Genomic DNA, 21,083 nt, shown 5'->3' with positions numbered 1-21,083 from the left:
CGCACGTAGTGGGCTAATTAGTCCCCCGCTTTGACACTTGTGACATAACGTATATTACCATCTACTTTGGTGACAGTAATTTTGAATGAGTGAGCATCATGACTTTTAAGAAGACTACATGTAACTTAAAATGTTCCCAATAGCTCACTTAATTGGAACGGTAAGCAAATATAGTACTTGAGCATGAAGGAAGTTGTAATCTAACACTCTACTTGTGTCCAATAGCAGACAGATGCTGTTTGGGGAGCGTGTTGTTTTTTTTCTTTTTCTTTTTACTCCCGTCGGCTGGCCATCCAATCAGAAGATTTGCGATGCTGCAGGCAGGCAGGCAGTCGCTTTGCTCCTTGGCTGACGATGACTCAGCAGAGTCCATGGGTTCATTCATGAGAAAATAAAGAGAAATATATAAAACAAAGCTTATTTCAATCAAATCTCCAAAAGAAACAAAAAAAAAAGGAATGTTTTTTTGGCACAACATTCAAGCTGCGCACATGTACTAATGCATTCCTAACCGCAGGTGACGGAGGAGGTGCTGGAGCAGCCCAAAAGGAGGCCCCTGGTCCGGGCGGTGTCGGAGGAGAACGCCGGCGAGGCGCCGCCCCCGGGAGGCCGGCCGTCGCCGGGCGACACGCTGCCCTGGAACCTGCCCAAGCATCAGCGCATCAAGCGCTCCAAGTCGGCCTCCTGCGACGTGCTGGACCCCGCCGAGCGCGCCGTCGTCCGCATCGCAGGTAGGCATTTTTCTCATTTTTGATACCAAGTAGCCACCTGCCATCCTTTATCCTGCCTGAATACAATAGAATTTGCACCCCCCCCCCCAAAAAAAACAATGGCTTCATTAAGTAGAAAAGTAAAGGATGTCATAACTGGCGTCTCATTTGTTTGCGTTGCGACGGCTATTGATTGGTCATCGGATGCTCGCTCCCGAATGAATTGCGCGCATATCCACTTGCAAGCGGGCAATAAGACTTCCTTCCTTCGTCCCGTCTTAAATTGATTGATCAGGATCAGGGTGGGGTACTGCGGCGCCGATGGGGGGGAAAAAGTCTTAAAGACGCAAATGGACATATTTTCAAGATCCACGTGATATATTAACCCCCACCCCGTCGTGACCTTTGACAGCATTGGAGCGCAATATAGCCAGGAGCTCTGCGCCTTTAAGAGGAGGGTCTGGAATCACACCGTGCTTGTGTGTGTGTGTGTGGGGGGGGCGGGGTTAGGGGGCAGATAAAGTCCAGGCTCAGCCTGGGTCAGGCCAGGCCAGGCCAGACCAGCAGGCAGGGCGGGGGAGCTTCTTCTCCCACTTTCACTTGTTGTCTGTCGCTCCGACATGAACGCGAGCGAGGCGGTGGCCAGCGCCAAGGCCAGCGTGAGACCCCTAGAGGGGGGGCCGCCGGTGCTCACCCCGGGCCAGCGTCCGCCCCAGGAGGAGGACTACGTGCAGGCCTACGAGAACGTCAGGGAAAAGTATAAAGGTAACGCTCGGCCGGAGGGAGCGGGAAGCCGGACGTAGGAGGCCCTTTTGCTTGCGAGCGAGCAAGCGAGCGAGCGAGCGCACGTGTCGAGTCTCCGGTGCCACGCCTCTGTGACGAGGAAACGGCCGGGGCCACGCTTTGGCGTTCAAAACGCAATGTTTTGGTGGTGGATTGTGACGGGAAACCCCGTAGTAGTACTTGGACTAGATGTGTTGAGTTTGTTTTGAGCTAGAGGCTGTGCCAGTATGTGTATGGAGTGGCAGCGCCCCTTGTGATAGAAGTCCGCCCCCCCCAATGCAGATCACTCTGCTGCCAGTCGAAAATAGGGACGCCCCCGGTTTGGAGATGCCGTGACTCGAGACAGAGTCTCTTGCCATTGGCTGGCTGTACGTATCATGCCATGTTCTTGCTTTCTTTGAGCGGCGAGCAAAAATGCCGTTGCCGCGTTAGCGTACGGGAAAAGGTGGAGCCACGCAAGTCCCGCTCGTAAATGATCTGGGCGTAGCGTGTAGACGGCGGGCCACCTTGGCCACCTGGCGGCAAACTTGTCGGCAGCCCGTCAAAAGCACCTTTTTGCAGATCAATCCTCCCTCGCCGGCCAGAGGTGTCTCGTTGTCGGGAAGCAAAGCGTAGTGCTCTGAAATGGATCTGGGAAACCAGGGACACAGATTGAGTGTCTTCTTCCTCCAATCCCGAGCCTGAGATTCAGCAACAGCTGACTTCATTTAGGCAATAACCCATAACCCCCCCCCCCCCTGCATCTGATCCTAAAAACAGTCGTACGGGTGGAAGCCACCGAAAGGTGAAACCATGTCTGTAAATTTCTTTCCGTAAAGTTCTCAGTCGGCTCTCCTCTCGCGGTGAAGACGATTTTTGCGCCTTTTGAGCAGGGCTTACTCCAGCTCGCACCAAATCCATGTTTATTTCTAGTGTATTAAATGTAAAAAAAAAAAGGCATTAACAGATCGTTTCAACATGTGAATATGACACTTTTATTTGATTCTATGAAATAATTATAACACCTTAAGCATCAATAGTTATAAATTGAAACGTGTGCGGTCAATTGGTCGCCGGTCTTTTAGTCGCCCCGACCGCGACAACGGGCGACCAAAAGACCGCCGACCAAAAGATCGGTGATCAAAAGACCGGCGACCAATCAACCGTGTACCTATTGAAATGATGTTAAAAATATACAAATGACCATTTTTTTAATAATGATTGTGCCACGGCTCGCTAATGAAGAAAAGGGTAAATATTTGCGCACCCCTCCCTCCCACTCTCTCTCTCTCTCTCTCTCTCTCTCTCTCTCTCTCTCTTTCACTCTCGCTCGCTCACCCCCACAACAATGGCGCTAAGGCCAACGGCGCAGGCGCGGGCTCAGGCACGCCACGGCCAATTGGAGCGGCCGGTCCACCTAAAAGAAAAGCTGCGCTCCCTCAGCTTTTCTACACTAACGACCCCGAATGCAATCAAGCCACCCGCGTTTAATGAGCACCAAGCGTTCCCTGTAGTTTTGGTCAGGGCTCCAATGAGGCGCCGAGCACCTTCTCCTCATTGGCCGGAACGTCCCCTACCGTGACGGCAAACGTCGAGGCGTTCCGAAGCGCCCCGTCCGAACCGATGTAAAACGGACGGACGAGGTTTATAAAATTGGCCCAAAAATGAGAATAAACTAAACTAAACAGACTAGGAGAATAGTGCTGGGTAATGTTTTTGTTTCATTTCATTTTCAGCACCGCTTTATCTTCACTAGGGTCACGGGGGGTGCTGGAGCCTATCCCAGCTGCCTTGGGGCCCTGAATTGGTGGCCGGCCCATCGCGGGCGGGGCACTCGCTGTGTAATATTTCTCTAAATAAACGTATCGCGACATATCTCCGCATCGATATATGACAGGAAGTGTCTGACAGCAAACGCTTTTCTTGCAAACGGAAGGGCAATGTTGTGGAGCGAGCGCATTGGCCGCTCTCTGCGAGATGAAAAGCCCCGGTCGGTGCAGCAAACGCTGAGTCACTTGCGGCCGAGGGAAGAGAAGAAAAAAAAAATCCCCCGAGCAGGTTGCCCTCTGTGAGGGAGGAGGGGAGGATGCACCACCGTCAGTCAGGGTGGGGCCACACAGCGCTGGCTTGCCCTTGCTTTTGCCTTTTTTTTTCCCAAAGAGATTGCGTGCGAGGCTGGAGGGGTCAACAAAAGCTAAGCGGTCAAATCGGGGAGTCAGAAAGAGTCAGGCGATAGATAGGCTGCAGCGCGTCATGGATCCGGCCAGGTCCATCCAGCACGAGATCAGCTCTCTTAAAGGTACCGTCATCGTCCCAAAGTCCTTTTTTCTCGGAGCCTGCCGCCGGCCGCGTCCCGCGCGACTCGGCGTTGCCGCGCCGACCAAAAGTGCATCGGAAGGGGTGCGGTTATCGCCCCATCGGCGGCGTTGCGCGGCCAATCGCGAGCCATCTTCCCTTTTAATGGGATGCCTCTTTGAGGAGTGAGTGAATAAAAATGAGGTACAAGCGTAGATTGCGCCACGGGCCAAATGTTTCGGCGGATGCGGTCGCGTAGGCGTGCGTGATCACGAGCGCTACAAAGCGGACGTCCTACTAACTACTTGCTGCGGGTTAACCCCTTAACACGACGCTTTCCTGTTAAATTTCTTGCTGGCTAACATGGTACCTAACTTGCTGCATAACTTACCGATTAAACTAGAACAACTCACTTTGTTGTTGACCAACGGAGTCACCTGTTTAAAAGCCAGCTCACTAAGTAGATTGGGAAATTCCTTCCTTTTGAAAGAGCGAGTGAGAGAGAGAGAGAGAGCTTTTGGAATCCAGCGACAAAAAACTCCTTGGTTTCATGGGGCCCTTGTAAAAAAAATTGGCTCAAATTGACGGGCAGAACTGGAATGCATTTCTTCCCACTGACTAAAATAATTAGCCAAACGGCCTTGGCCTACTCCTGGAGCCAAATATTGCCATCTTATTTTCAGGCTTTACCCTGTCTCCATCTGGGTGGGAAATACCAAAGAGCCAACATTCATTCGTGGGCTTAGTTTAGAACCCATCTCCATTTTGAAGGGCTTTGCATTTGGCTAGAAGTGACTTGAAAGGGGGACAGACCGAAAGCTTTTCAATTCTCCGGGCCACGTTTGATCCGTCGCCGTTTCAACGTAACCTCATTTTTGACGAGGCTCCGCTAAGTCGGCGCTCTAAGCGCCACAGGTGGCGCCGTGTTTTCCCCCTCGTAGTACGTACAAAGTTTGTAGCGTACGCCCGCTTCGTTGAAAGTGCTAAAGTTTGACGACTGACATTTGTAACTGACTGATTGATGATTTGACTATCAAAGGATACCACGTCTACGTCGTCATGTCGTTAAAATCACCCTCGGGGAGTTTGCGCATGGCGTGCGCACCTTCCGTGCCGTGTTTGATTTATCTTGGGTGGGTGCCTGCCTGAGGGGACCGGGTGCATATTCCACCTTTTCATTTAGGTCCCTTCCGAGTACGTACTCGCTGGCGGACGCCATTTCTTTCTCACCTGCTTTTGTCCCAGCCGATGGCTGGCAAAATATTTGAGCTACTCCAAGCTTTTCCCTTGACTTGGCTTACTTACACTCCCTCTTAAAAAGAGACAGTGTATCATTTTTGTCGCATAATTTTGCTTACTTAGACTCCCTCTTAAAAAGAGACCATGTGTATCATTTTTGTCGAGATTGAGTTTTACCAAATAAATCAAGTGTCCCTTTAGCGTAAAAAATGTTTTTGGCCCGCGAGTCACTGCTCTCGTTGGCGCTCACGTTATGTTTTTAGATTCAATGGCACTCTATAATATTGCGCACAAGCAGTTATTAGTGTTTTAACTATTGCCCGATGTTTCTTCCACTCTTCTGTCATATTTTCCTCTTGGTGGGGTAGACTTCTTCTTGTTTTGAAACCAGTCGGATGGCAATTTGCCGCTTAGTGCTGCGATGGCGCATTTCTTCCTCCAGGGGGGGCTCGTGCTACTGTGGAACATTTCTTCCTATAATCTGGCGTGCAGTGTGCCAAATGTTAGGATGTTGTTGACAAGTCCCTCCCGTCTTGACTCGTCGCACGTGAGGCGGAGCGGAAGAATGGCTCGGCGTGGGCGACACGCATTGTCGGTCTTTTGGATGAATGGAATGAATAAGCGCAGCCTTTTGACATTTGACAGTTTTTGTCTTGGAGCCCCGTCTGGGGTCTTAATGAAGTCAGTCCTATTTTAGCAGATGAAAACCAGAGGAGGGCCCGTTTCCATCGCCGTGTTGAAAAGCAAATGATGGGGGAGAAGTTAAGAGGCAAAAGGGTGCAGTTTATTTCTGGAGTGGCCCAAAACCACGCTAGCTCCGCCTCTCGAGGCGCTTGTCATGGAAAGAACATATTCGCAATTGTCTTTGTGAACGGCGAGAACGGAGTCGAGTCGTTTCCAAGGGAAACGTCGCGCTCTAAAAGCGAGCGTCCTGGGGTCTAAAGATGGGGGTTCTCCATTGGCTGGGCTTCACTGCGCTGCCACCGGAACATCCCGTTTTATCAACGTCATTTTGTCCTAGTCAATATGGACAGGAAGAACATTAGCTTGTTGGGTTCCCTTTATTCTGAGCTCCATTCTACCGTCTTCATATTGTCCGTATTGACTAGCAAGCGTCCTGTTTACTCTTGATGCAGCCATCAAAAGCAAGAAATGCCATCTGATTTTGATCTAAATGTTGAAAAGCCATTTTCCTGTTTCAATTTGAAGAGCAAAATAACTTCCTTGCTGGATCATACGGTCACGTGTTTAAATAGGAGTAGGATTTTTAAAAAGTCACTCAAACATTATAGAGTTGTGTTGGGAAATGTGCCATTGGCGCAGGCAGACGGACGGCCTCATGTTTTCCAGCTGGCAGGGAGGCTGAAAGAGGGCGCCTCATGTGGCAAGCGGCGGTGGCGGTGGCGGTGGCGACGGCGGGCCCCCCCTTGACGCGTCTCTATCGGGCCGGCCAGCGAGCACTTTGGCTTTTCGTCTTTTCTCTCTTTTCTCTCGCCGTGGACCAGACGTGGAATGGAAGTGACGGCGGCGAGCCGAGACTTGATGGAGCTTTTGATTCAGATCGGTCAAGGTCGGTGGCCACAGTGCCGTCTTTTTGCCAATAGGTGTCAGCGTGTCTACGCTTTTTTAGAAAAGTCCCACCAGGACATTTGATTGAGTTATTTTTGTAGGCTAAGCTTTGGTTTAGTTTTTCCCTTGGGCTTGTTTTGACCGCAAATTCAGGCCTGGCTTTACAGGAGCATCTGTTGGTGCTTATCTGTCATGCCACCTTTGGCCAGAAGTGGTGCTAGAGAGTCATTTGGGCCCCCCGGCTCTTCTTTTGTTATCTTAATTGTAGACCAGGCTGACTTTATGAAATGAGTTGACAATAATAAGTGAATCTGATTCAATTCTTTTAGATTGTATGCGGTGGTCTTGTATGTAGTGTGTCCAAATGACTAAATGAGTCAAATGGACTCGTTTTGGTGGAATGCTGCGACTTGGGAGTCACTTGTACTTTTTAAAGTTCACAAAGCACTTCTTCTGGTCTTATCCATGGCTAAATTGGATGTATTCTTGTTGTTGTCGCGGTAACAAAAGTGGAAGCCGGTGAATCGACCGTTAGCCGAGCCCATCATGTTCTGCTGTAATGTGTTGAGCCAAGAAAAGAAAAATGAAGTGCATCACGCGGAAAGGGCGCAGCTTTTTTTTTTTTTTTTTGTCTTTTATTTTTTTTATGACGACCTCCACAGAGGCCTCTTTGTCAAAGTACTTTTCCGTCCTTTGTCCAAGTTTTTTCTTTTCCTGCTACACATGGAAGCCATCCAGGGCAAAGCAGCAGCAGCAGCACGCATGAGATGCTCTTTCCACTAAGCTCACAGCGTTTGCTTTTGCTATTTTTTTGGAAGCCGTTATTTTCCCTAGCGCCCCCCTCGCGCTCTCCCAAACCTCCCTCTCTCCCTCATTCCCTCCCTCCCTCCCTCCAATCCATCCGCCTCCGCCTCCCCATTGGGTTCTGATTAGAAGACACAATGTGGAGAGGTCAGGTCTGAGGAGGAGGAGGATTTTGTCCAAAAGTGGCGAGCACGCAAGAAGGCAGGATGGATTTGTGCTGCTGCGTTTGTCCTGGATCTCCTGGCGGTATGCTCCTCTTTTTCTCCTCTTTTGCCTTTCGCCTCTCGCCTCTTTCGTCTCAACTTTTTGCCCTGAAAAACATGCTCTTCTCTAAGCGGGCTCGTGCCCGAGTCGGCGGGCGACCGGCCGTTCGGGATGCCGAGCGTCCGTCCGTCCGTCCGTCCGTCCGTCCGTCCGTACGTTCATTCGTACGTACGTCGCACGTGTGGGAGCCGTCGCCGACTCCTCCCTTTGGGAGCGGCGAGGGGGCGGGAATTCCAGACATCTTTCGTGCTGCCTCTGAAAACTTTGGCTCCAGATTTGGGACAAAATAACCCCCAAGTCTTTTTTGGGCTGTATTTTTATAACCGTTGTAGACGGATTCATTCAGTTCTCATCGCTTTGACTTCTCTCCACGGGGGTGCTAACTTTGGCCAGGGGGACTCCTCGAAAGAGGGTGCCAACCCATCGCAGGGCATTTCCAAGCCCAAAACAAAATGGACGCCATATCTTAGCATGTCCATCTGTGTATAGATATAACATGGTCATTTGTCAAACCAGGCGCTCTTCATTGTGATTTCCATTACAGACGGCTCACTCTGGCCGACCATTTTGCCCGTAGGATTATTTGCTTCCCAGTCGCCGGAGCGACCGGCCCTTTCGGCGATAAGAGAGCCTCCGTACCTAAGCAAACACTTGAACTATTTTGGTGCGCGTCTGTCGGCCCGGTCTTGTCATTGCCACGGCGTCCTCTCTCTCTCTCTCTCTCTCTCTCTCTCTCTCTCTCTCTCTCTCTCTCTCTCTCTCTCTCTCTCTCTCTCTCTCTCTCTCTCTCTCGCCACCGGGTGCCTTTGGGAGAGCCAACGGCGCCCCCGCCTTCCTCCCTCGTTCCGCCAATCGATACCGGCCGTGCCCACGCCCTTTTGGCTCCGTAATCAATTGCGGTGCAGACGAAGAGTCTCTTTCAAGATGACTTCTGCTAAATTGCCGCTTCTCGGGGGGTGGGATAATGCCTTGCCCCCTTCCCTTTTCAATTGGTGCGGTGATGAAATGGGCTGTCCTTCTAAGAAGTTTGCCACAAGATTCTCGCTGGAGGTGGTCGTTCGCTTTGATGGCACGTTGCTCCTCCATTCCGATGTACAATATGGGCTCTTGTCTTGGTTGTGAAGGGACCAAAGAGTCATCTTCACATGATTCCGCCGTGGCTAAATGACTGCGACCGCTTGAGGGGTTTTGGAAACTTTGAACTCACTATCAGACCTGGCTCTCTTCCTATTTAAAGTCCATGTATTATTAACGGCCTGCTTTGGCCCGGAATGACTTGTCATGGCACAATTTCGCAATCGTATCGGCAGAGTGAATTTTTTCCTGGATGACTTGCCGTGTATTTTACTTGAGTCAAATTCACATGTAGAGTCCTTCTGGCTCGGACTATGGAGAAGAAAAAAACAACCTAGCTCTCGTCTGGTATCATTGTGGAGAAGGGGAGGTAGAGCTAAGCGTCAAGGAGGGAGTGATTGAGGGAGGGAGGTAGGGAGGGAGGGAGGTTTGGGAGGGAGTTGACGGAGCGGGCGCGCTCCTGTTTCGACTTCTCTCTCTTTGAAAACGTAGCGTGGACTTGGCTGTGGCTCGCAAACTGCCCGGATGGCACCACACCCCTAAAAACGCCCCCGCACCCTGTGTTGCTTTCCTCCCTCCCTCCCTCCCTCCTCACCTGTCTGTCGCCCCGCCCCGCTTTCTCCCTCCCCCCCCCACGTCCAAAGCCCCCCGGTGGCCGCAGACGTAAGGCAGACCCGATGCCGGCCGGCCCCCCAGGAAATCTCTTCCCCTCGCTGGTGGCGGCGGGCCACCTGTTCACCTTGCTGTTGCTTTGGCGCCGCCGCTTGCGCCGCAAGCAAGGTAAGCGCCGTGGCGCTAACTTTTTCTTCCCCCACCCCTAACCCCCAACTCTCGCTCGCTCTGTCCTCGACGGCGTCCTTCCTCGCGCTCTGTGATCCGGTCTGCCGTCAATCCCCCCCCCCCCCCCCCCCCCCCCCTCTTTCCGTGACTCGGTTTCCTGTTGAGTTAACCCCATAAATGCCGCCCGGGAGGCGGGCCCTGCTCTTAGCCCTCGTGTCACTTTTGCTTTTCTCAGTAATCTTCCCTTTTGGGTGTGTTTGACGTGACAACAAACGTCTGCTTGGCTAAACGTCTGGTTCAAGTTTACCCAAAAGTCAACAGTATTTGACCCAAGCGCAAAGAAAACCATGCTAGCTTCATGGTCACATGTAACGCGAAACTGCATAGAGAAGCTAACGGAAATGGACCTGGATTTGACCCAAATGGAAACTTAAACAATTGCCCCGTCGGCCTGAAAATTGAGTGACTAGACCGAATTGTCAAATGTGCTTGAATATCCCCAAATTTAGCGCCTGTCATTTCCCATTTTATTATCGATGGTTCTCTGATCACTTTTGGCTCCGTCGCCGTATTGGGATACGTTTCTTTTCGGCAAAAATCTTGTCGTATTGTCGCTGGACTTTTGTCGCTACTCGTCCTAAAAGTGCCACGTCGGCACTCTCTAGTGGTTTGCTGAAGCATTGCTGAAAAAAAATCCCACAAATTCGGGAAAGCCATTTTTTGGACTATGCACGCACGGAACATTTTTATCGTGAGCCTTCTTTTGAATCCAGTCCAATACCTTTTGCGTTGGCGCCTCTAACGTATATTTGCCAACGTGTCACGTCATTGGGAATGCTTCGGAAAAGGAAATGAAAGACCTTTTGTTCTTTGACAATTCGTCAGAACGCACCGCAACCTGCTCGACTAGTTTCGAGCGAACGGGCACCTGTCATTAATGAACATTTGACTGCGCTTGATGAGGAAGTTGAGTCGGGCGTCTGGTTACACGTGTCAAGTGTTCAGACGGCCCGCCCCGTGGCGACTCTCTTGGTTGCTTTTCAGCCTCTCTACGGGCTTTATTGTCACGATGGCGGTTCCGTATCCCAACGTCCGCTTCCATCCAGACTGTAAAATGACGTGCAAATATTAAACTTCCGTGTCAACACTCGGCCTGTTTGCACTGGACAAAGCGTCACGTTACAGAGGACGCGCCGGCGGCCATCTTGCTCTCGCCTGTGAATTTGATAGCACGAGATCATGATGACTAAGATTTGCGTGCGTAGCTTTGAGTCCAAGGTGCCTTGGACCTAGAGGGCAGTTTTGAAGAAAAAAAACTGCCAAGAACTTGACACTGGCGCTTCTCGTATCTTGGAAGCGATGACGGCAAACAAACCATTCTTCACCGCGACGTTAGAAACGATCGGGTCGGCCGCCGCGGAGCCGCACCCAAAGCGCCGCTCCGATCGCACGCCCGTCGGTCGCTCGGTCGGTCGGTCGGTCGCTCTGCCCTTTGGTTTCGATAATGACAGACTCGATGGAGGAGGGCAAAGTGGCACGCTTTTTTTTTGCCGCACCCAAAAAGAACAATGTTCCTTTGTTGACGAGGGGGACGGGTAACGACGAAAAGAAAAAAAATATTGAAAGCAGCTATGCGGAATAAGACAGGAAGCGTGCCATTTTGGTGTGGCTGGCATATGAAACCGTGGTGACTCATCTTTTCCACAGCGAGCTGGTTCTGTGATCTCGCTAGAGTCGGATTTCCAGAAAGAGTTGCTCATTTTTTTCTGGGACCCCCCCATCTAAAAAGCAAAAGTGGATAGATATGCCTTGGTTTGGCGGCTTTTCCCATGGACTGCTTCTAAAGCAAACTTCAACAACAATAGCTTAGCTACGGTGCCAGCCGGCCGGCGCGGGTTATTTACGATGCGCAGCTGTCGCAAACATGGCCGCCGGAGCCTAAATGTGCCCGCCGTGCTCGCATGACATGACTGACCTTGAGATGCTTACAAAATACCAAATATTCTTCACATTGAAAAGTCTTTCAAGAAAGATGCATATCGATGAGCACTTGGTTGGCAAGATATTTATTTATTTTTATGAAATAATCCCATGTAATGTTACGACACTGCACTTTTAAGCAAGTTTTGCTTTGACTTTGCCTCTTTGATAGTTGCTTTTGTTTTGATAGGAAGGGATTGGAATTGCAGTTATTTATGACTACGGGAAAAGGGCTCTGTGTTTCATTGGACTTCTGGGTGGGTGAGTTATGCAAGTAGTAGGCGTTTAAAAAAAAAAAAGGGGAAAAAAAGAAAGTGGGTGGAAAAGAATAGCCAGTGGCGCGTGCGCATTGCAGAAATGGATGTTTTTACGGGCGGCCACTGAACGCATCGACGGAAGGGGGTTGGACTTGGGTGCAATTGGAAACCGGCCTTTTTTTTTTTTTCTTCTCCTCCTCCTCCTCCTCCTCCCCTTCCTTCACGGAGCTCGCGTAGAGACAAAAGTCAGTCACGGCAAAAACTCCACCGGGGGCTTTTCCGTCGCCGACGTCGAGATGGAAGCGGTGGGATCGGCCTCGACGTACCGGACCGTGGATTTCATCCACGAGATGACTCGCGAGCGAATGGGAGCGCACCTCTACAGCCGCATGTGCTGCGCAGGTAGGGCTGAGCCCGGGGCGGAGGGGGCGGGGCCAGTCGGGGAAGCCTATCCTCCCCTTCTGGGATGGATTGGTGATGTCTGGAATCAATCAGGGACCGGCTAATTGAGGGTTGGCCCAAAACATTGTTGCTTTCAATTGGACTTTGTTGAAAATGGAAACTAGAGGAGCCGTCTTTTGCTTTTTGCTTCTTCATTTAGTTTCAATACAGACAGCCAACCAACCTGTCTGCTCACTTTTAATCTTTAACAAGGGTGCTTGAGCTCTTTGATGCCGCACTTCTTTGGGCCAATTCTTTTTTAAAAATCTTTAACAAGTGTTGTTGCAATTGCCGTTGGTCTTACGGTCTCGAGTAGGAATTTGCATCTTCCTAAATGTTCTATTTGTTGTTCAGCATGACCCGGCAGGAAAAGATGACCCATCCCTGGAATGAATGTTATGCACGGAGATGTCCTTGCGTTCATATGACATCCACATCCCCCCCCCCCTTTTTTTAATGCCTCGGTAAAATGCCTGTGGTTGCCTGTGAGACCACTGTTTTCAGTGTATTACCATGACTACCACCCAAACCCTACTGTCCGTGCCCCGCCCCTTTTTCCTCCAGGCTGCAGGCGTGTCATGGCACGAAATGTCCGCTAGAGGGAGATGAGGTGTTGACGGATGGTATAGTGCAGTGGTCTCCAAACTATTCCAGCGTGGGCCGCGGTGGGTGCGTGCGGGTTTTCATTCCAACCCAGAAAGAGGACACCTTTTTTTCACCAATCTGGTGTCTTACAAGTGCAATCAGTGGATTGTAGTCAGGCGTTTCTTGTTTTCGGCCCAAATCTCATTGGTCAAAGTTGGAACAAAAAGCCGCACCCACGGCAGCCCTCGACGACCGCTTTGGGAACCCCTGGTATAGTGAGTGAGTGAGTGAGTGAGTGAGTGAGTGAGTGGTTAATGTTTCACCTGGCTCAATCTTGGGAGTCGTGTTTACCAGGGAGTGAGTCACTGAGTGAGTGAGTGAGTGAGTGCATTACAAAGTGTTGAGCCGTTAGCAAAGGTTCTGCTTTTCCAAGTGGTACCAGCCCGTGCGGCTTCTCGGTGGACACGCGTGCTTTCGCTTATAGTTAAAGGGGATTTGTTTTTGTTTTTTGTTTTGGTTATAGATAAGAGTGTTTTTGACAGGTGGGGGCTCCCCCGATCTGCAAGGAGGGCCCCCGGCCGCGCCTTTCCTGAGAATGCAGAAACGTGGCGCTCTTTCAGGGTGGTCTTTGACTTGTGGATGTGTTTTAGGGCTGGGTGGGGATGTGGGGGTGGATTTTTTCATTACCACTGACAACCCATCCCGTGGTTCTTTTATCTTCTGCAGTTTGTCACTAGGAGAATGCAGATGTTGTTCAAATGGCTTGGATGTCTATTGCTGTCCACGGCAGGCCAAGGGTTAAGCAGCATCTTTCGGGTCAGCTCTTTTAGGCAGCTCCCTTAGAGTGGCATTGCTGGGTCCTTTTTCTGCTCTCAGGTGTGCCCTGAAGCCCCCCCCCCCCCCCCCCCCCCCCGCCAGTCCACCAGTCCGCCAGTCTTGTCATGACAGGCCTCCCCTCTGGTAGAAAACATCCTAGGAATTCTTGGCTTCTGACGGCCCAAGTGGAACAATTGAGGAACGAGCCACTCGCTCTCGTCCTTGATAGAAAGATTATTGACGGCTCCGACTCAATGGCCGCCTTGTTTTGATTTTGTTCAGCCATTTAGCGCACAATGGGCGCTTTTGTAAAAGACGAACGGGCGGCCGGTCAAGAGAAACGTTGACATTTTCCTTCTTGAGTTTTTGACTTTTTCTGACTCATCGCCATCACGTGCTCCCGGCAGCACGACGTCGTCACGCCATGGCTTAGGCCCGCTTTGTTGTTTTTGTGGTAGTCCTACAAAAAAACAACAACAAAAAAACGGATTTTTTTTTTCCCACAAACAACCCCCTCGCCCTTGGAAGTCTATTGGCGTCAATGACGGGCAATGAGTGCATGTCCAAAACGTACAAGACTCCCTGCAATAGTGCCGGGCGGCCGTTTGGCACAAACATAAAGGTGAAAAGCCGTCCTTTGTTTCAAAGCCGTCTCCAACGTGGCCAGCAGTCAAAGTCAGATCGAGTACAAAGTCAGCCAGAGAGTCCCGCTTATGGATTTTTTACGAAATGCGCTCCTCGATCAAGGTAACCTTTGACTTGTCCTCCGTAAGCTTTTGGCGCAAAATTTCTCGTCCAATTTGGGGACGTGGACTCTTTTGTCAAATGGGCCGAAACCAGGGATCGACTCGCGCTTTTCCGTTCAAACGTCCATAGACTTGGTGTTTAAGTCCTCGGAGGACCCGAGGAGAGACGCCGCGGGCCAGGAGAACGTTTGCGGTGACGTCGGGGCGTGGCAGTACCTCGGAAGGGCGTCTCGCTTTCCTTCCTTCAGGCACGGTTTTTTTCTGTTCTTTTCTCTTTTTTTGGTGCGCGCGTGGGGAAGAAAAAGCGTGGCGGCGGGGTGGGGGGAAGTGACAAGAGGCGGAGGCCAGCGCTCGCACACTCGCTTTCAACTGGTCGTCCTCTTCTGGCGGAGCATTTTTTTTAGCATGGAGCCCAAATTGGCGGCGTCTTCCTCCGATAGTTTGTCCGGCGACGGCGTTTCGACGGAAGGCTCGCCGTACCGCGCCAAACTCCGGCCCACGGATAGCAGAAAAGGTAGACGCGGGGAACGCATAACACTTGGCCTGTTTATGATGATGATGATGATGATGATGATGATGTTGTGGCCTTTGAGCCGGCCCCTCCCCTTTGTCCGTCACTAACTTGGACGACCACTCAAATCCATTTTGTCTTAATTTGAGGTTCAAGTCTGGTTGGGCGTCAAGGCATTTTTGCTTTGCTAATGTGGGGCCTTTTCTATCTTTATACGGAGGAAAATCATTGTCTTAGAAATCTAGTATTGCTAAAGCATAGATTAATATTGATACACTGATCTAGATTTTCTTCCTGATTTTAGATCTGTTGGTGATTATTCTGACCCAAAAATGACAAAACCAAATTTAAAAAATGCTAAAATGTAATGATATCAAAAAAGAATGGTATCAGTCACAGAAATGTATTTTCATTCATATCTGTGATTGATCATAAACCACACTGTAAATGGATTTCCATTTTCCCATTTTGACCGGTAGAAATCAGCCTTTAGTCCAAGTCAAGTACCGAAAATTGGCTTTAAGCAGAAAGAGAAGAGGTCGTGCTTTCACTTGAGGAATGTCTGTCATGCCGATAACGCCGTATGGACATTTCTCAGCGGAAGGAGGAGGGAGGAATGTACGCACGGGATCAAACATGTCATGATATGCCACATGACGAGTGTTATTTAACTGTCTCTTTTTTATCAAACATGTTCATTCCAATCAATTCATCATAGAATTGGCATTTAGTATCGGACTCATTGTGATGATCCCAATAAAAGATCAGCACAGTTCTCTTTTAACGTCACACTAAGCCCTATTTTTTGTTTTTTCCCCCTCCAGATGAACGCGACCGAGTTCAGAAGAAGACCTTCACCAAATGGATCAACAAGCACTTAGTGAAGGTAGGACACGCGCGCCTCGTCTCAAGATGGACGACTTGGTGGCCGGCCAATGTTTGATGCGCGTGCGATCGTGCGTGTTCGCTCCCATCGGGGCCACATTTGGAAAAACAATTTTCCCCTTTCTTTAATGTCGGGCCAACGTGTCATTAAAAAGGCCAAATGAATGATTCCAGTGTAAGCGCGGGCGTCTTGTGACACGCCACCAGTCGGTCGGTCGGTCGGTCGGTCGGTCCCATGAACAGCAAAAGTCACAAAACAAAAGCCAGGCTTTTCTCTCGGGAGACGAAACCCAATCCAACAAACAAACTAAAAAAAATAACATACTCGTACAATGCGGCGTGCGTCATCACTCTGGGTTGCCCTGGTTACGGCCATATTTAGCGATGCTCGTGTTGAGGAAGTCAACTCGGGCAGGTCACAAAAGAAAGTCTGTTATGGCTTTGTTCATTTTTGACTTTTTTCTTTTTCTTTACCAGCATTGGAAGGTGGAGGTAGGCTCTGGTTTTGTCACCCCCCCCCCCCCCCCCCCCCAAAGTAATCCGCCTGGCAGTGCGGTGCAAATGTATTTTCAAAAGTATGCCTTGGAGTGCAGTGAAGTCCTTTTTGCCTCCCCGCTTGAAATCCAGACACCCAAAATGCGGCTAATATCGCGCTCCGGCCGGCCACACACACACATGCATGTGGATTTTGGGAAGCCCGCCCCTAACCGCTAACCGTCAACCCGACCGACGTACTAACGAGCCGTCCACCGCCTGCGTGCGTATTTGTTGTGGTACGAGCGGCGGGCAATGTGCTCATCTGTCCCTCCTCCCTCAGGCCCAGCGACACGTCAGCGACCTGTACGAGGACCTGCGAGATGGCCACAACCTCATCTCCCTGCTGGAGGTTCTCTCTGGAGAGACCCTGGTGAGTGGCCTTTGACCCCGACCTGGTACTTTCCTCCCCACCTTTCCCCTGGCTTTCTCTTTTTACCCCTATTGGAGCGTGTTGTGGCATGTCTCTTGTTTGACTAATTTTCATTCTTGGCCGCCGTCTCATTTTTTTGGGGGGGGGCTCTAACAACCTTGAACCTTCCCCTCATCCCTCCTCCTCCTCCTCCTCGACCCGAACCCCGCTCTTGTCGTGCTAGCCCAGAGAACGTGAGCCAATGAGGAACGGGCGCATGGTGAGTGTTGTTGCGGCGTGGCGTGGCGTGGCATGTGTCAACGCACCACCTCCACCATCACTCCCACCAATCCACCCCCCCCCCCCCCCAAAAAAAAAAAACCCTTCAATCGGTAGTGCACTATTGTTTTGATCTGAATGCCATGCTGCGTTGGCGTTGGGTGCACCGAGCGTTAGACTCTCTCCTCACTAAATTCCTCCATCTTTCTTGGAGTTTTTGGAATTGTCATTTCATGGGATGCAAATGAAAATTCAGCGCCAATATGTTGACTTGCCATCCAAAAAGCTTTCCTGGCCTATTTCTCCCTCCCTCCCTTCCTCCCCCTCATTCCACGCTCCACCCGAGGCGGACCAATCCCGAAGCCGTCCTGACTCGGGTGGACGCATTTTCACAAGCGGAGAGCCGTGGCGTCCGCCGCCGCCGCCGTCGTCCCGCCGGGGTCACGTGGGCCTCCCTCGGAGTGGCGCGAAAGGAACCCTTTGCTAACCCCTGGCCTTTGCTTTCTTTCAGCCGCGAGAGAAAGGTCGCATGCGCTTCCACAAGCTCCAGAACGTTCAGATGGCGCTGGACTTCCTCAAGCGACGACAGGTGGGAAAAGAAGGCCGGCCCCTTTTTTCCGTCCTGTCCCAACCGGGCGAAACCACCGAAACCACCTCCTCTCCACCGCCCCCCCCCCCCCCCCCCCCCACAGGTCAAGCTGGTCAATATCAGGAATGACGACATCGCCGACGGAAACCCCAAGCTGACCCTGGGCCTGATCTGGACCATCATCCTGCACTTCCAGGTAAGCCAAAGCGGAGCCAAAGACGGCCCAACTCTGGAAAGTTTGAGTGTCTTTGACTTGGTCACGGCGGGATGGATGGAATTTTCCCGCATGACTCATGGCTTCCCTTGGCCCGATCTGAGAAGCCAGAGGGAAGCCGAGTAGGCGTAGCGTGATGCGCTGGGAAGCGCCGCAATTGATCCCAGCTGGCATTTCTCGTTAGCCTGGCGTGTTTTCAAGGTCTATAATCCAAAAAATAGAAAAGGGAACTGGGTGGAGGTCTTGTTTCCATTCAGAGTCTGAGTCACTCTGCCCGGGTTTCCCCATCTTCTCATTTCCGGAAAAAAAAAACGGTAGCGAGAGTTGGCCACGCGTCAAAAACCCGAGAAAGAGTCGTAAAAACCCGCACGCAAAGTCGTCCAATCCAAGCGGCTGGCCCATTGTGCCAAACAATGGCTTGGCTTTTAACGACAGTTGGGCTTTTTTTCATTTGTTTGTGCCGTTCCAAAAAGGAGTTTGCTGGAGAAAACATTCCCTAATGAGCCGTCATTTATCTGGAACGCCATCGGCGACTTATTTCTTTGGAATTTGGCCAACCGCCCGCCATTTTGACGCCGTCCTCTCGCCCTCAGATCTCCGACATCCAGGTGAACGGCCAGTCGGAGGACATGACGGCCAAGGAGCGGCTGCTGCTTTGGTCCCAGAGGATGGTGGAGGGATACCAGGGTCTGCGCTGCGACAACTTCACCAGCAACTGGAGGGACGGCAAGCTCTTCAACGCCATCGTCCACAAACACAGGTAAAAAAAGAAAAAAAGGACACTCGACTCGGTACCGTGGCTGACCGGCGAGACGACGGCTGCATTTGCCAAGTGCGGCCCGCCGAAAATAGAAGCGAGCAACGTTAACGTACGGTCATGGCAAAATGGTCTCCCGTCGGCAGGCCCGACCTCATCGACATGAGTCAAGTGGGCCGCCAGAGCAACCAGCAGAACCTGGAGCAGGCCTTCAGCGTGGCCGAGCGCGAGCTGGGCGTCACCAGGCTTTTGGACCCCGAAGGTGAGGAGCCAGACAGACAGACAGACAGACAGAGAGCGCCGCCGTCGGACCAGCCCTTGGCAACCATTTTTTTTTTCCTCAGACGTGGACGTGGCGCATCCCGACGAGAAATCGGTCATCACCTACGTGTCGTCGCTCTACGACGCCATGCCCAGAGTGCCCGACGTTCAGGACGGCGTCAAAGCCAACGTGAGTGCAAAACGAATCCCATCGACGCCGGCCTCCGAATTCCGACCGTCGTCGTCGCCGTCGCCGTCGCCGTCGCCGGCCTCCGAGTTTTACCGGCTCGCCTGGCAGGAGCTGGAGCTGCGCTGGCAGGAGTACCACCAGTTGGTCACCGCGCTGCTGCAGTGGATCAGACACCACATCCTGGTCTTTGAGGAGCGCAAGTTCCCCACCAGCTACGAGGAGATCGAGGTAGCGACGCCCCCAACTCGACGTGTCGGAACCCGCCGGGTTCGCTGGGCTTGACCGCCGGCGTCCCTCCCGGTCCTCGCGCAGGTCCTGTGGCGTCAATTCCTCAAGTTCAAGGAAACGGAGCTCCCCGCCAAGGAGGCCGACAAGAACCGATCCAAGCACATCTTCGAAAGCTTCGAGGTGACGTGACGTAACGCAACGCGACGCCGGCGCGTCAAAGCTCTCCCGTTCCCACGCTGGGTCTCGGAGCTCACCCTGGCCGTTTGCCTTTTCAGGGTGCCGTGCAGGCGGGCCGCGTCAAGGTGCCGCCCGGCTGCCACCCGCTGGACGCGGAGAAGGAATGGGGTCGACTCCACGTGGCCATCTTGGAGCGGGAGCGCCTCCTCAGGACGGAGTTTGAGAGGTGGCTTTACCCCCTTTACTTTACGCGCAAATAGCGTAGCGCCGGCGGTATCTCTTATTCCTCCGAAAGAAAAAGTCATGAGATGCGGCGACACGACAGCGTGACCGCCAAGCGGGGATGACTCACTTCTACTTTGGCCAGAAAATCAAGGGGAAGCACATGAGTCGCTTCGCCGCGGGCAAAGGCCGTCGTCATCCAAACGCGCGTGTATACAATCACAAGTTGAGCGAGCGAGCGAGCGAGCGAGCGTCGGGCTCATTCGTTCCGTTTCTCGCTTGGGGAGAAAGTGGAAAGTCGAGTGGTAGCGCTACGTCCGTCCATCCGTCTTTGTCCGTCATGGCCTTCATGCATCAGGGATACGATGACAAGTTTTTAAGCCGTCGCGGGACGGAGTAAGCGCCCTTGGCCCCGCCCACGCGTGCACTCTCGCCTCCGGGCCTTCTTTCAAGCGGGTTTCCTCTCTCTCTCTCCCTCGGGCAGGTTGGAGCGACTCCAGAGGATCGTGGGCAAAGTGCAGATGGAGTCGGCCGTGTGCGAGGAGCAGCTCAACCAGGTGGAGGCGCTCCTCCAAACGGTGAGGAATCCACAGAAAGGCAAAAACGTGCACAATTTGCATGATCTCTTCCGATGTCAATTGATTGTCCGTGAAATGATGGGAGCGTATTTAAAAGCGACCCTCGGTAAAGTTGGAGTGGCTTTTGTGTTCAAGTCATTTGCTAAAGTCAAACCACTGATAATGAAATGGAATGCGTTGCAGGACGTGCGGCTGTTGGCCTCCGGCAATCCCGCCCAACACGCGGCCGAGTTGGAAGCCGACCTGGAAAAAGCGGAGGGCATGATTCGCTTCCTCTTTAACGACGTGCAGACGCTGAAAGACGGGCGCCACCTTCAGGCCGAGCAAATGTACCGCAGGTGTGTCTAGATATGTGATATGTATAGATAGATAGATAGATATAGATATAACAGATATGTGTCTAGATGTCTAAAACCCCCTGCCGGCTTCCCCCCACCTGACCAAATTGCTTCCAGAGTGTACCGCCTCCACGAACGGCTGGTGAATGTGCGCAGCGAGTACAACCTCCGGCTCAAATCGGGCGGGAGACTGGCGCAGGTGCCCGTCGAGCCGGTCCCCGTCGAGCTGGTCCCCCCACTGCGGCGGGGCTCGGCCGGGCCGTGCCCGGAGCCGGACCGGTGGATGCTCCGCTACGTCCAAGACCTGCTGGCTTGGGTGGAGGAGAACCGGCGGCGCGTGGAAGAGCGGGGCCAGTGGGGCACCGACCTGCCCGCCGTGGAGTCGCACCTGGGCAGCCACCGGGGACTGCACCTCTCGGTGGAGGAGTTCCGCTCCAAGGTGGAGCGGGCCAAAGCCGACGAGGTTGGTACTCGATGCGGCGCGGCGTGGCGTGGCGTAGCTTAGCCGGGCTTGCGGCCGCCCGCCTGACCTCAGACTGTGGGCCGCGCAGAATCAGATCCCGCCCGCCGGGAAGGCGGCCTACCGAGAATACCTGAGCCAACTGGACCAGCAGTACGGAAATCTCCTGGTGAGCAGAGACTCCGC

The 21,083-nt window shown here is 52.3% G+C and overlaps 1 protein-coding gene across 16 annotated transcripts in view; it reads left to right on the top strand.

The window, feature by feature from the left end:
• Window positions 1-21,083, top strand: part of pleca (plectin a) — a 39,621-nt gene that overhangs the window by 3,646 nt on the left and 14,892 nt on the right. For 3 of the 16 annotated variants that reach the window (XM_077591167.1, XM_077591168.1, XM_077591172.1), the window contains 16 exons: window positions 518-731; window positions 15,658-15,719; window positions 16,536-16,625; window positions 16,849-16,884; window positions 17,395-17,472; window positions 17,576-17,668; window positions 18,280-18,446; window positions 18,590-18,705; window positions 18,788-18,894; window positions 19,003-19,122; window positions 19,207-19,302; window positions 19,398-19,525; window positions 20,006-20,099; window positions 20,283-20,437; window positions 20,555-20,900; window positions 20,989-21,066. In XM_077591167.1, coding sequence (XP_077447293.1) covers window positions 518-731; window positions 15,658-15,719; window positions 16,536-16,625; window positions 16,849-16,884; window positions 17,395-17,472; window positions 17,576-17,668; window positions 18,280-18,446; window positions 18,590-18,705; window positions 18,788-18,894; window positions 19,003-19,122; window positions 19,207-19,302; window positions 19,398-19,525; window positions 20,006-20,099; window positions 20,283-20,437; window positions 20,555-20,900; window positions 20,989-21,066 — 1,980 coding nt within the window. Of the gene's footprint in view, window positions 1-517; window positions 732-1,312; window positions 1,476-3,581; window positions 3,772-7,477; window positions 7,626-9,150; window positions 9,498-10,379; window positions 12,137-13,704; window positions 14,324-14,391; window positions 14,837-15,657; window positions 15,720-16,535; window positions 16,626-16,848; window positions 16,885-17,394; window positions 17,473-17,575; window positions 17,669-18,279; window positions 18,447-18,589; window positions 18,706-18,787; window positions 18,895-19,002; window positions 19,123-19,206; window positions 19,303-19,397; window positions 19,526-20,005; window positions 20,100-20,282; window positions 20,438-20,554; window positions 20,901-20,988; window positions 21,067-21,083 lie in introns of those variants that run through there. The other 13 variants (XM_077591170.1, XM_077591169.1, XM_077591175.1 and 10 more) reach the window with 12 other exon arrangements.

The sequence above is a fragment of the Stigmatopora argus genome, chromosome 21 (genome assembly GCF_051989625.1).
Source record: "Stigmatopora argus isolate UIUO_Sarg chromosome 21, RoL_Sarg_1.0, whole genome shotgun sequence".
NCBI classification, from domain to species: Eukaryota; Metazoa; Chordata; class Actinopteri; order Syngnathiformes; family Syngnathidae; genus Stigmatopora; species Stigmatopora argus.
Note: the sequence above shows the minus strand (reverse complement) of the source record. Positions and strands in the feature narration are given on the sequence as shown.